General features: G+C 40.6%; 1 protein-coding gene across 3 annotated transcripts; it reads right to left on the bottom strand.

Moving 5' to 3' along the window:
* Positions 1-895: 895 nt before the first annotated feature.
* Positions 896-3,568, bottom strand: LOC116259909 (homeobox-leucine zipper protein HAT22-like). Of its 3 annotated transcripts, XR_004173999.2 has the most exons (5): positions 3,185-3,568; positions 2,829-3,091; positions 2,654-2,733; positions 1,461-2,525; positions 896-1,347 (listed from the first exon to the last, which is right to left on the bottom strand). XR_004173999.2 is itself a non-coding variant. In XM_031637904.2 (4 exons), exons 1-4 carry the CDS (start codon positions 3,522-3,524, stop codon positions 2,252-2,254), a joined length of 957 nt encoding a protein of 318 aa, XP_031493764.1. In that variant the 5' UTR covers positions 3,525-3,568; the 3' UTR covers positions 896-2,251. The 3 variants fall into 3 exon arrangements, 2 of the variants coding, with proteins under 2 accessions (XP_031493764.1, XP_031493767.1); XM_031637904.2 differs by having other exon boundaries at positions 896-2,525; XM_031637907.2 differs by having other exon boundaries at positions 896-2,525; positions 3,203-3,563.
* Positions 3,569-12,275: the final 8,707 nt, after the last annotated feature.

Genomic DNA, 12,275 nt, shown 5'->3' with positions numbered 1-12,275 from the left:
ATGAAATAATTGAGCAGGAGTTCACTTCTCACCCCCAGATTGAGGATGAATTATTGGCAGTTGTCTCTCGTGGTATCGCAGTATGACGATGAAGCGAGCCCACCTCTTAAATGCCAAAGTAGCATCCATGTCCCATGCAATGTTATTACGGTTCCAAAGTACCACACTCTGGAAGTGATTGTTTTTCCCAGTTCAGCACTTTGTCATATTGGCTGTAAGTTCATTATTGGAACCAGGTGCAAGGTGTGACAACTCCATGTGTCTGTCCCTCTCAAGAAATAGCCTCATAAATTATCGGTCGTTGGATGTCCTTGAACACACACTCTCTCTCTCTCTAGATTTCTCTCTCTCCAATTCATGGTGTTTCATGGAATCCCTTCACAAGTGTTACCTTGCTAGCTAGTGTGAGCCAGTGGACTCATCTGGCTGTGGGTCCAAATGGTGACACCCTGTGCGGTCCCCTCTAGGGTGCCATCTTGGGCTCACAGGACCTAATCTTCTGTCTTCTTAGTAGAGGTGTTCGCCCCAATTCTAGAAACCATGATCTCTCACCTGGAATTCTGAGCAGATCATTATGGCGCCAGGCAATGGCCTTTAGCTAGTCCCACCACAGTCTTAAGGAAGAAGAAAGCAACTGGTTTCATAAAAACGGAGAAATAATTAAGAAGCTCAGTGAAGGTGAGACATGAGTCATATGGTGGCCCCAGTACTATCTACTTGTTCCCTGAGCAGCATGTAATTGCACAGTGGACACACATCTCCGCCATGATTCTCCTTTTCCCCAAACAGAATTGTGAATGAGCTGGGGCATATTTGAGCTGTGACATAAAAAGAATGGGCCACACTGAAAAAACAGAAAAAGAAAGCAGGAAAATGAAAAAGTGCCCAACAAACAGAAGAGAAATTCACTGTGTTGCTATCCTTTGCTTTATATAGAACAGTAAAATTTTTTGCACGACATTGATGACTTCCACATCCACGACAGTTGCATAATTGCTAATGAAATTGAAAGGTCATCGTTTTCTCGATGCCCACATGCATCGGGCAAGAAATGGATGAGGAGGGTTTAGCACGAGAGAGAGAGAGAGTATAGCGATTGAAAACTGAGCTGATGGAGTCTTCTCTCACTGACATTCCTGTGGAATCAAATGCATAAGCCCAACAGCCACATCACGTGGAGACGACCCCACACGCCATGGAAAAGGCAGGCATCACTCCCTCAATCTCGAGCGTTTTCCCTTTTTTCTTCTCCCATCTTCCTCTTTCGCTGCCTAGATACAGCCAAACCTTTCACTGTTCCTCCTTCCCTCCGCCACCCACCAAATCTTAGTCTGAATTTCTTTATGCCTGTACAGGTGAGAATACATTAATTAATGACGAGCGGCCGGCCGATGGGAGTTGGTCTTTGCATGACTCTGTAAACTAAATCTCGCGGCCAACGAAAGAATCATGAAGGTAACCTTTTTCTCATTAGTCGAAGCGGTCGCCGCATTTATCTTTGCTTTGAAAACAAGGGTTTGAGGGCAATGATTCCCATATTTTCTTGTCTCACACGCCTCTTGGACTAGTCTTCTTCTCCCTGCTGCCTTTTGATCGAAGCATGGACAGGAAGAACACGTGAGAGGCCCACCCGCCCAAACATCTATCCAACCATCCATCCATCTAACGAGTCATCCATCACGTAATCATAATATCACTTACAAGAGAGAGGAAAGGGGGGAAAAAAAAATCAATCAATCATCATCATTATTCTCTGCTCATCACCATGTGAGATGTGGGAGACACATGGGGCCACCCCCACCACTCTCTTGTTTCCCTACTTTTGAAACGTCCTTTGTTCACATGGTAAACCCATTCATTATTACACATTCTCTCTCTTTCTCATATATATATATATATATATTCAAGAACTTGACAAAAGAGAAGGTGTGAACGGAAGGCAAGAAAAGGAGAAGATGAGAATGGTTTGACATAGAAGAATATTATATTGCTGTAAAAGTTAACGTAGCATGAAGTGTTGCAGTTTTGCACTGCCTGAGATATGCACAAGATGTCTCATCACTAAAATCTGTTGAATTTCTACAATCTTTGATTTATATTTTAATGAGGAAAACATGGTCCTGAAAAAAGTGAGGATTTACAAAAAAGGGGAGGGAACTTGGTCTAGTGCAATCGTGAGACAACCACCTACAAGACGAAAGACCGGAAAGAAAGACAAGGGTAGTCCTCCCCTGACTCAGTTTTCCAAACCCTAACAGGCAGCCGAGGAATGGGTGAAAGGGTTGTAGAAGGGGGTCTTTGTGGTCATGGTGAAGTGGTTCTTGCTGGTGTCCTTGGTGGCAATTCTCTCGCAGGAGGGGCACATGGTGAGGGTTGCTGCCGGCAGCTGCATGCACAGTGGGGAGGCCAATTTCAGGGCCTTCAGTTCTTGGAGTTCCTTCTGCAGCCTCCGGTTCTCGTCTGTTAAAGTTTCGCAGCACCGCTTCAAGAATTCGCAGTCAACTTCTGTCTGCTTCAACTTGGTCCTGCATAACGAAAATCAGATGGCGTAAGGCCACCATATTTCGATAAATATACTTTTCACACAACATAATTCACTCCCGTAAATACACAAATAACATGTGCGCAGAGAAGTTTTCAAGTTAATCTCTACCTTGCCCTCCTATTCTGGAACCATACTTCCACCTGCCTCGGACGCAGATTCAATTGCTTGGCCAAGGCCTGCTTTTGCTTCTGTAAAACCATTGCATACAGCACGTTACGATTGAACCGAGAGAAAGAAAAGGATAAGACCAGAAAAAGGGAAACATATATGAAGTTGGTCTTACGGGATTGAGAGTGCTATGTTCCTTGAAGCTTTCCTCCAACAGGGCAGATTGTTCCTTCGTCAACCTCAGCTTTTTCCTTCCACTAGCCTCTTCATCTTCATCACTGACCCTTGAAGAAACCCTCTCTGTTTCTAAATCTTCACTGACAGCCTCCCTTTCTCTCTTTATGCAAGAGGAAGCATTACGAGGCGACGATAGAAGGCTGTTCTCCCTCTCTTCGTAACTCTTGTTGTCATCCTTCCTCTTCTGTGACCTTCCCTCATCTGAAAGGCGCATTCAACCCGTCGTTAGCATCCAAATGGAAACAGCAAAGAGCAAAAACAGGAAATTCATATAATTAAGAAGGAAAAACGTACCAAAGGAAAAGCATGTACCTCGTGAGGGAGTGTTCAGAAGGCACAAGGAGAGATCCGGTTCGTGATTGGCAGAAGGGAAGAGGCGATCAGATCTTGCACCGCCGCCCAAGGGTCTGTTCAGTGGCTTGTATGCCTCTCCATGGGAGACGTTGCCCAAGGAAAGCGCCAAACTGGTGTTGCACCCATCTTCGAAACCCATTTCTCTGAGCAGAAACAAGATCGGGTGAAGCAGAGGCGAGGAGGAGGAATAGATGGAGAGAAGAACAAGATGATGGGAAGTTTCAAAGGGGGAGATGAAGAAAGCAAAAGTTGGTATTATTGCTATGCTTGTTTTATGCATATATTTAATGAAAGGGGGGAGGGGAAGAAATGAGACAATCAATGCGTTTTCTTGGACATAATGAAACCCCCCGGATGTCACTCTTAACAAGGTTGACCATGATGAAAACCGACACCATGAATGAATGACTCATAATTGAAAAAAGAGAAGCTCAAAAAAAGTCTTAAAAAGTATTAAAAGAAAAGGAATAGAAGAAGTGTTCACCTTCCGTGAGTCTTCCAAAGAATGATATAAAATAGAATTGGTCTACACGTGGATCCACATGGGAGTCGGGTACATAGCACACATCAAGAGGATGGTTCGTATTTTCTGCACCAACCGTCGATAAGTCATCGGCGTGCTTTCTTTTACCACCTCTTCTTGTAACCGGCTCCAACTGCGTCGATTATAAGTATTATTATTATAAATATTACTAATTCAGCATTAGAAGATGTAATAATGATCAAATCCCATGAGTTATATCCCCAGCTTGCCTATCAATAATAATAATAATAAACGTTTTATTAACATTGTTTTCGGAATTGTAATATGCTACCCGTTATCATGAAGATAATGAATCATTCATTAAAGTCATTACTGTTAATAGAATTATTCACCTTCATCTGCGGTACATTTCAATGTTTTCCGAGTTGCACTTAAAGACACTAATTTCTAGTTAATTATAACTATTTTATTTGTTTTTGCGTTGTGTGAATGTGTGCATGCGTGTATCTTAGATAGGGATTTCACTCTTTATGTTGATGCTCGCATGTCTACGGTATGTTCTTGACTTGTAAACCCCCTTAAAAAATGTTGTCGCAAGTGGTCCTGTGCATGATTGGCCCGAAAGGGGCGGTGTATAAAAGATGTCACAGAGCACAGGACCATCTTATTTTCCTAGAGAATTTCTACATGCGCAGAAGGCCTCGATTCAGCAACAATTCTGTCTCATCCTTGTGATTTGTTTAATTACATTCTTTTTACGACTTGGGGAACTGTCTAGAATGTCCCCTCATGGTTCCAGGACACAGGGCACTACCAACCTACTCTTAGCACACCCGGCACAATCATGGCCTGCCCTACTGCGCCTCCGCATTTCAAATATGAAGACAAATCATGCATCTGTATATGTATGTGCAGAAACGAGTCCATGGTCATGTGTTGACGCGTCATTCATTCATACAGGGTACAGACAGCACACATAAAAGATGTTAAAGCAGCCATCGTTAATAAATGCATTCTACCATGTCCATTGCCGCCATCATCATGATCATCAACATATCAACAGAGTGCCATGTTGGCATACACTATTCCCTTGGGTAAGAACAGTAAACTTACAAGGGAAAAGGTGTGAGCCACGGGTAGGCTTCATCTTATCTGTACCCTTTTTGTTTTTTACTTGTGAGGAAGAGCAGGTGTAGGCAAGGGTGAGGTGTTGTATATATAGATAGATAGATAGATAGATAGAAAAAGCTGGGACAGAAGCAGAACACTGCTTTCGGGGCCCATATGCCTAATCAAGAGGGTGGGCAGTTGTTTGCTGAGGGCACACCATCTGCAGACTGCTTCCCACCCCAAGCATCTGTTAGGTGGCCTTCTTTATTGGTGGGCTCAACGTTATATCTCCAATGGCAACAAATAATGGATGAACGTTCATTTTGTCTGAATTATGCTTCATTTTATGTTAGAATCGAAGAGATGGCTCCTGTGGCCTACTTGAGCTGCTTTACTGTCCCCAAGGACCAGCCCACTAGATCGAACAGCATGACCACCATGATCGGGTAGACATAAAAGCACACGAAGGTGCAGAAGAAATCAGTCCTTTTCTTGTTCCAAATTAAAGTAAAAAGTTGGTATATAGATTTACCATCGGCTTTGTAAATCCAGATTAGGTGTTGTACTCGCGGAATTGAATTAAATAACAGCGGAAGTGATAATTTCCGTGAGGGCTTCGTGAATTGAACGTTTCTGCTTGTCCCCAAACATAGGAACACACTTTATCTTTAATATTTCGTATTAGAAGCATTCAATTGCTTTAAATAGATCACCAAATGAATGGCACTGTTACGGTCTTTGAAATTGAACTCCCATAAATTCCAAGAAACGCATTCATGTCTTCGCACTGTTAGCCCTTGACCGTGCATGCAGATCAGAGTAAGAAAAAGAGAGGGATGGTGATGGAGTTGAACTGAAATTGGGGAGGTTGATTAATTAAACTCCTCTATTTACCACGAGTCAAGTCAAGATCGAGCTCGGGGACGACTCCTTTGAGAGAAAAATTAATGATATTATTTGTTTACTCAACCCTATTGAAAGGATACGTCTGGAGCTAGCTAAGCTGCAGGCTCGTGCTATGCTTATTGAATTTTACAGTCCAAAACTGCGAGATGAGTTGGTCGCTCTTTCAAGAGCATAATACCACGTAGTCCGTTTCTTTCTCCCCTATTTAAAGTAGGAAGAATATACGCTTTGTCATATATGTGGAAGAGGCTAGCTGTGGCGCCCATTGGTTTTGAACCCTCAGCTGCACCCCAAGTACCGGTCATAGCCCACCCTAATATTCACACTTGGTTTTTTAATTTTCCAAACCACCAAAATCGAAATATTTTAAAAGAAAGTCAATGTGATTAATCGTATTAGGATCTGCATTTTATATGAGAAAATTAAATGGTGATTTTGATTTTAAAAAAACCTAACTATTTAATCAAGACAGTTTGATCTAACATGATAGACTGTTAAAAAAAGAAAAGAGAGAAAAAGATCACGAGTATTTTTTTTATTTAATATTAATTTACACACTATTCATTTTGTTTTTCTCTCAATCATTTATTGGTTTAGATAAATAACATTAGTTAGATTGCTGGTTTTAGATAGACAAACTCGTCATTTTCGCTCACTCTACCACCTTAATTGAATGGCTAGCTTTTATAGACAAAGTCATCATTTTTTTCTATTTTTCTTTTTGTTCCTCTCTCTCTCTCTCTCTCTCTCTATATATATATATATATATATATATTACGATTGCTGTCTAAGTTCTCTACTTGGCGAGTTGGTAGGGGGCTGGGCAGGCTATTTGGAACGCAAATGTCAAAAGGATACGCATGATCTTGACTTGGACCTGGGAGATAATTTGATGACGATGATCATGATATTGGCGCCGTCCACCCCCAACTTTACACACACACACGTACGAAAGCGGATGATCAGCATGATCTTAGAGGATCGAAAGCGGAATCATCTCGAGTCACCCATCCATAATATTATTATTATTTAACTATCATCTTGGCATATGTACACACATGCAACGAGAGAATATTCTTACTTTTTTTTTCTTTGCAGCAGAAGGGAATATCTGCTGCCCCAATACGTTATACCAAAATGGAAATTTGTAGGAGAAACTGAGATATCGGCGTCCTGCCAAAGGAAGGACTTGGACACTCGTTCCCTTTTTTATTAAAGGCTCCGATTTTTTAATGTCATGAGCGACCCTTGGGAAAATACGATCTACAAACGAAACATATACGTCTAAAAAGGACCTTTCTTAATGGACGATAGAGGCGGTTGAAGCAAGCTTCCATTTCGTGGCAAAAGGATTAGTTAATCTAGTCCAACATAAAATATGGTAAAATGTGATTTCTCAGTCTTAGTGATGACCCCGTCAGATCTCGTTAGCGGCCACCTCGCATCTGCAAATCTTTTTTACTTACATATCACTAAAACAACAAGACAAAGGAGTACATGAATTCTGATAAACAGCGAATGTACAAAATTTTGGATTCTTTATACATGACACCAACCAAAAAGAAAAATCCGTATAAAAAGTTTTCACTTTGGCATGTCATCTTTGAAAACATAAATTTAAAAAAGAAAAACATTCAAGATATTGTGAGAAAAGAGCCTGCAAAATCACGTTATCTTGGACTCTTGTAGAGAGGGAAAGAAAAGTAACACAATTATGTTGACTATAACTGAAATAATGTTCGAAGACAACGAACACTAGATGCGGCAGAAAGCAAGGAACACTAGACCATATCGGTGAGCGTAGACTCGTATCGGAGAAACGTTCATATATATGTAAGGAATCCCCGGTAGGAGCTGGTGGCATCGGCGACACGGAGATGAGCGATACGATTCAGTCTTGCGCGGTTGTACCGGTGTGAAGAGGAGAGGGTGATCCGACAGGGTGACGTTGGGTGACAATGGTTCGGCAGGTGGTCCCCACAAATGATTTGCTATGATTCCCTGCTTGAGATTTTGGAGACGTCAAGCGCCGAGGGAGGCCCCCCGAACATTTGAAAAATAATTAATTTAAAAAAAAAAAAAAGGAAAAGGAAAAGGAAAAGGTCAGTAGGTGTTCTTGTTTTTGGAGGATGAGGTTTCTGTTTGTCGTTACGTGTTTGCTTCCAGTTTTGGGCCAGCCGCCCACAAGGGTCCCACGCCAGATATCGACCCGATTTTGCATAGAAACTAATGAAGTTAGTTTTAAGTGGCCTCTCTTTTTTCTTTTTTAATTTCTGTTTCCGGTTTGCTTCGTTAAACCATTTGGCATATTTTAAAGAAGGACGAAGGTTTGACGTCATTATACGAACGATAGCAACGTTTTGCTTGTATAAGCCAAGAACATGCTGCAAATAGAGTTGCTGCCAACCGGGGGCCGTCCTCTCTCAAAATCTTATCGAGTAATAATACCCTTCTTACGTAGTTCTCCTTTTCTTTTTTCTTTTTAATAAGAACTTGTTATTGGAGGCATTCGATAGACAACATACTATCTGAGATCCGTGCTGAGAGGTTCGCTGTTTAAACAAACAGTCTTTTAAGTTGAAAAACCATGGATCTGAAATATACTCAAAGTAAAGTAAAGTAAAGTTGGTTGTTAAATCCCTGACCTTGGATCTTAGGTTCCAGGTGATCAAATACGACCTCAAGTTTTTTTCCCAGGGAAATTTCAAAATAGACAAAACGATAAGAACCAGACAAAATTATATTATTGTAAGTGAATTGTCATTTTCGTTTCAAAGTTTTTAGTTTTTCTTCTTGTTGTTTTATGTGGGTCAAGAAAATTGTCTGACTAGAGACACTTTGTTGCTTGCCTGTGTCTGCCCAGTGGTGTAATGTAAAACCCTAGTGCTAATACCCCTATCCTTAGGGTCTATGCTTGGTTAGATTTATGCAATAGGAATTGAACCAGCAACTAACCTTATGTTAGCCACTGGCCAAACCAGCTACACTAGAGTACTCGTTCTCTTTTTACTATTCTTACTAGGGTTTTAACGAACGTCTATATTGCAAACAAGAAATTTTTGTCCACAACCAAAAATGTCCTCTGCTTCATCTTCTCACTGTTTGGGTGAGTAAGGAGACCCCACCATCACACATAAAACTTAAACCCTCACCCAACCATTTGTACTCCTATGGTGTAGAACTTGCTTTAGGTGCTTTTAGATGGCACCCCCACTCTTTTCAACTTGTGCTGACCCTTCTTTTGCATAATAGGGAGTTGACACATCGAGAATTCAAAACAGAAACTGGCTGCCTACTAGCTCCTACCTCGTTCGTTTCACTAACCCTCTCAAGAACAATTCTAACGAGCGGGGAGACCCACCACCCAACAAAAGTCAGAAGCTCTACTCAATCCATCATCTGCCTAGGATACGTGGTCTGCTCACGGTGCCTCAAGGTGCTGCCCCTATCACCGTGCTTCAACATATGTGTAGGTGTCGCTCTCTTTGCAATACAAAGAATTGATATCCTAGAGATTCGAAACAGAGACTGACCAACTACCAGCTCCCACCCCATCTATTGCACCAACCTCCTCGAGGATAATTAGGTGAGTGGAGAGACCCACTGCTTGACAGAATGCTTCTGCCCCTACCCACTCTCTCATCTTCTTATGATATAGAGTCTTCTTTTGGTGCTTTTGGGTGCTACCATTACCACTCTTTAATTTGCGAGTCAGTGTCTCCCTCTTTTGAAGCACAAAAGGTTGACGTCTTGGAATTCAAATAGAGGATGACCGCCTACAAGCCCTCGCCATATCTATTGTGCCAACCCTTCAAGTAAGCAGAAAAATCCATTGCCTGATAGAAGGTAGAAGTCCACACCCAATTCCTTTTCTCCATAGCATACAGGGTGCCACCCTAGATGCACTTTAACTTGTGTCTTGGTAGCATTCCTTTTGCAGCATAGAGAGTTGACTCTTAGATATTTAAAATAGAAACTGACCGCCTATCAACCCTCTCCCTGTTTGTTGCGCTAATCCTCTTAAGAACAATTCGAATGAGCAAAAAGGCCCACTGTTCAACAAAAAGCTGAAGCTCTCAACCCAACCCCTCATCCCCTTAAGGTACAAGGTTGGCTTTTAGTGTCTTAGGGTGTTGCCTCTACCATGCTTCAACTTGGGCTCGGCGGTGTTCCTTTTACAACATAAGGAGTTGATGTTCTAGGATATTCGAAATGAAAACTGACTATCTACCAGCCCTCATCTCATCCATTGCGCCAACCCTTTGGGAATGATCGTTGTTGACTATCTTGTCATGCATGCTCATATTTTGACATTGTACTTTCTTATTTTAGCTGGAGTTGTCTAAAGTAAAAATAAGACTGAAACTTCAAAGGTCATCAACTTGGAGAACCCCTAAAAAATTTTTATACCACAACTAGCAACGGCCTCATGCTTTTTTCCCATCCCTATAATCATGCCAGGAAGTTAGGCACAACCCATCTGAGCAAAGACCAACCCAATACAGGAGTTCACATGATGAGTGCATGATGAACAGGAGAAAAACTGGTTTGAGAAAAATATTGATGACATTTCGGTGCCTCTTTAAATTTCCTAAATGTTGTACATAACTTTGGGCAGAAAAGAAAAAGATCAGGTGCTCTGAAAAAGAAATCCTTTTTTTTTCTTTGCTTTTCAATTGCATCCATCTTGATTACCGCCATTAATCCATATGAGATGGCAACAGAGGTGCCTGGTTTGCTTTCTGTTTGTTCATGCCGTTCAGTTCAAGCAAAGTATCACCAACGTCCGAATAATCCAGCCCGACCCAACCTGCCCATGGCCCATACATAACATGATCTTTCTTCCCCTTTTCATCCACATTTTCCATCCTCTAAATTATGGAAAGTGAGCACAAAATGATTGATGACGTATTGCAAGATAATTGGGTTTCTTCTCTCTTTCTTTCTGCTTTTGCTTTTCTTCTAAATAGCGATGCTTTTTTCTGCTCTGACTTTTGTGATCAAGAACATCAGGCTCTTGGATTTGGATTTGACGACCCTTGGTTGGCTATCATTACTGAGAAGAACTTAGGCATATGATTTCGGAATCATGATTGTCTCCCCCCTTTTTTCACTCCGCCTGAGAAAGAACATTAGCATCATATTCTTCCATTTTCACTTTCCGTTTTCCCCCTTTTCTTCTTCCCTAGTCGTCACCATTTACAGCCATTTTTTCTCGTTTTTCTTTTCACAAGTACCTTGAAAAATTAGTATATAAGAAAGCGGCCCGTCCAATATGACGGCCTATATATTGGTAAAAGTTTAAAAGAAAGAAAAACTTACAGAATTTTCTTAGAAATTTGAAAAAATTATTTTTTCATGTGTTTTTAGGCTAAACTTACTTATTGAGGACAAAAAAATGCACTTGTTATATTATATACATATATTTATGATAATTTAAAATCTTTAAGAATATAACTAAATGAAATAATCTCAACTACTCGTTTTCATATTGAACAACCTCATATAACTTCTAAAACCCCTAACATTGAACCATTTTAAAAACTATGAAAACTTCAATTAAATAACTCCAAATTTTTTTTATACATATTATATATATATATATACATATACGTATATATATATATTATATACAGAAATCATTAACATAGTAAAGTATTTCAAGAAAATTAACCATAGTAGCGTGGTGAGCTCAAAATTAACCATGAATTGCTAAAAACCCTGCTTGAATTTAAGAGCTGGTCCAGGTTTTATGTAAACATGGACCACGCTTTCCTTCTTGTTATCACCTTATCTATCCTTCTTTTGTTTTTAAAAGACTAATGTTCATTCTTCCTTAATGCTTTGCCAACCCCGTGGTCCAATGTCCATAAGGTACTGTCTTGTACGCGAGGACATTTTCCATGCAGTAGTAGGGAAAGCATGTCCCGCTATATCGAGCGGAGTCAACTTTATGAATGGATATGTTCACCAAAAAAATTCAAACCCAAAACCCCATTTAATTCACTTATAATGTGTGGATTTAACGCAATGAAATACTCCTCCAACTCACTGAGACTTTTAAGAGAGAAAAAGAAGGGGGAGAAAGTATGCACGTCATAGTGCTACATACATCAGCAACTAGAATATGAAGATCAAATTCAAAATATAATACATTTGATCATTAGGACTATAACTATGAGTCGTTTGATTACTTTGTTCATTGAAGAGCATAATCATGTGCCTCACATGTTATGTCAATGTCAACGTAATTTTCTGGGTCAATCTCGAAGTTGCTTTTGGCACAATAACTCATGGATACTTCCGCCACACTATTCAATCGAATTATAATTGAACTGCACTCATGTTTTGTCACTTCAAAAGTGAAGCAGTTACTCGTTGGATGTGCAGCTGCCCTCCCAACAGGGTTGAGAGTTGAAAGCTCTCTTTCTAATTGTGCAACCATTTCCTTGGTTAAAGTTAAATGCTTGTCTCATTCATGTGTAACTTGCCTTAAATCGAGTGTCTGTTGCTCATCTCATACTCACTGCG

Source organism: Nymphaea colorata, chromosome 9 (assembly GCF_008831285.2).
Source record: "Nymphaea colorata isolate Beijing-Zhang1983 chromosome 9, ASM883128v2, whole genome shotgun sequence".
Taxonomy (NCBI): domain Eukaryota; kingdom Viridiplantae; phylum Streptophyta; class Magnoliopsida; order Nymphaeales; family Nymphaeaceae; genus Nymphaea; species Nymphaea colorata.
The sequence above is the reverse complement of the archived record's forward strand: the minus strand, read 5'-3'. Positions and strand labels throughout refer to the sequence as shown.

Excerpts from the sequence above, each read along its gene's own strand:
- LOC116259909 (XM_031637904.2), bottom strand. The coding sequence starts at position 3,524 with ATGCATAAAACAAGCATAGCAATAATACCAACTTTTGCTTTCTTCATC. Across the intron at positions 3,092-3,184 it reads AGGTACATGCTTTTCCTTTG|ATGAGGGAAGGTCACAGAAG; the intron begins GTACGTTTTTCC and ends TGCGCCTTTCAG. Across the intron at positions 2,734-2,828 it reads AACATAGCACTCTCAATCCC|AAGCAAAAGCAGGCCTTGGC; the intron begins GTAAGACCAACT and ends ATGGTTTTACAG.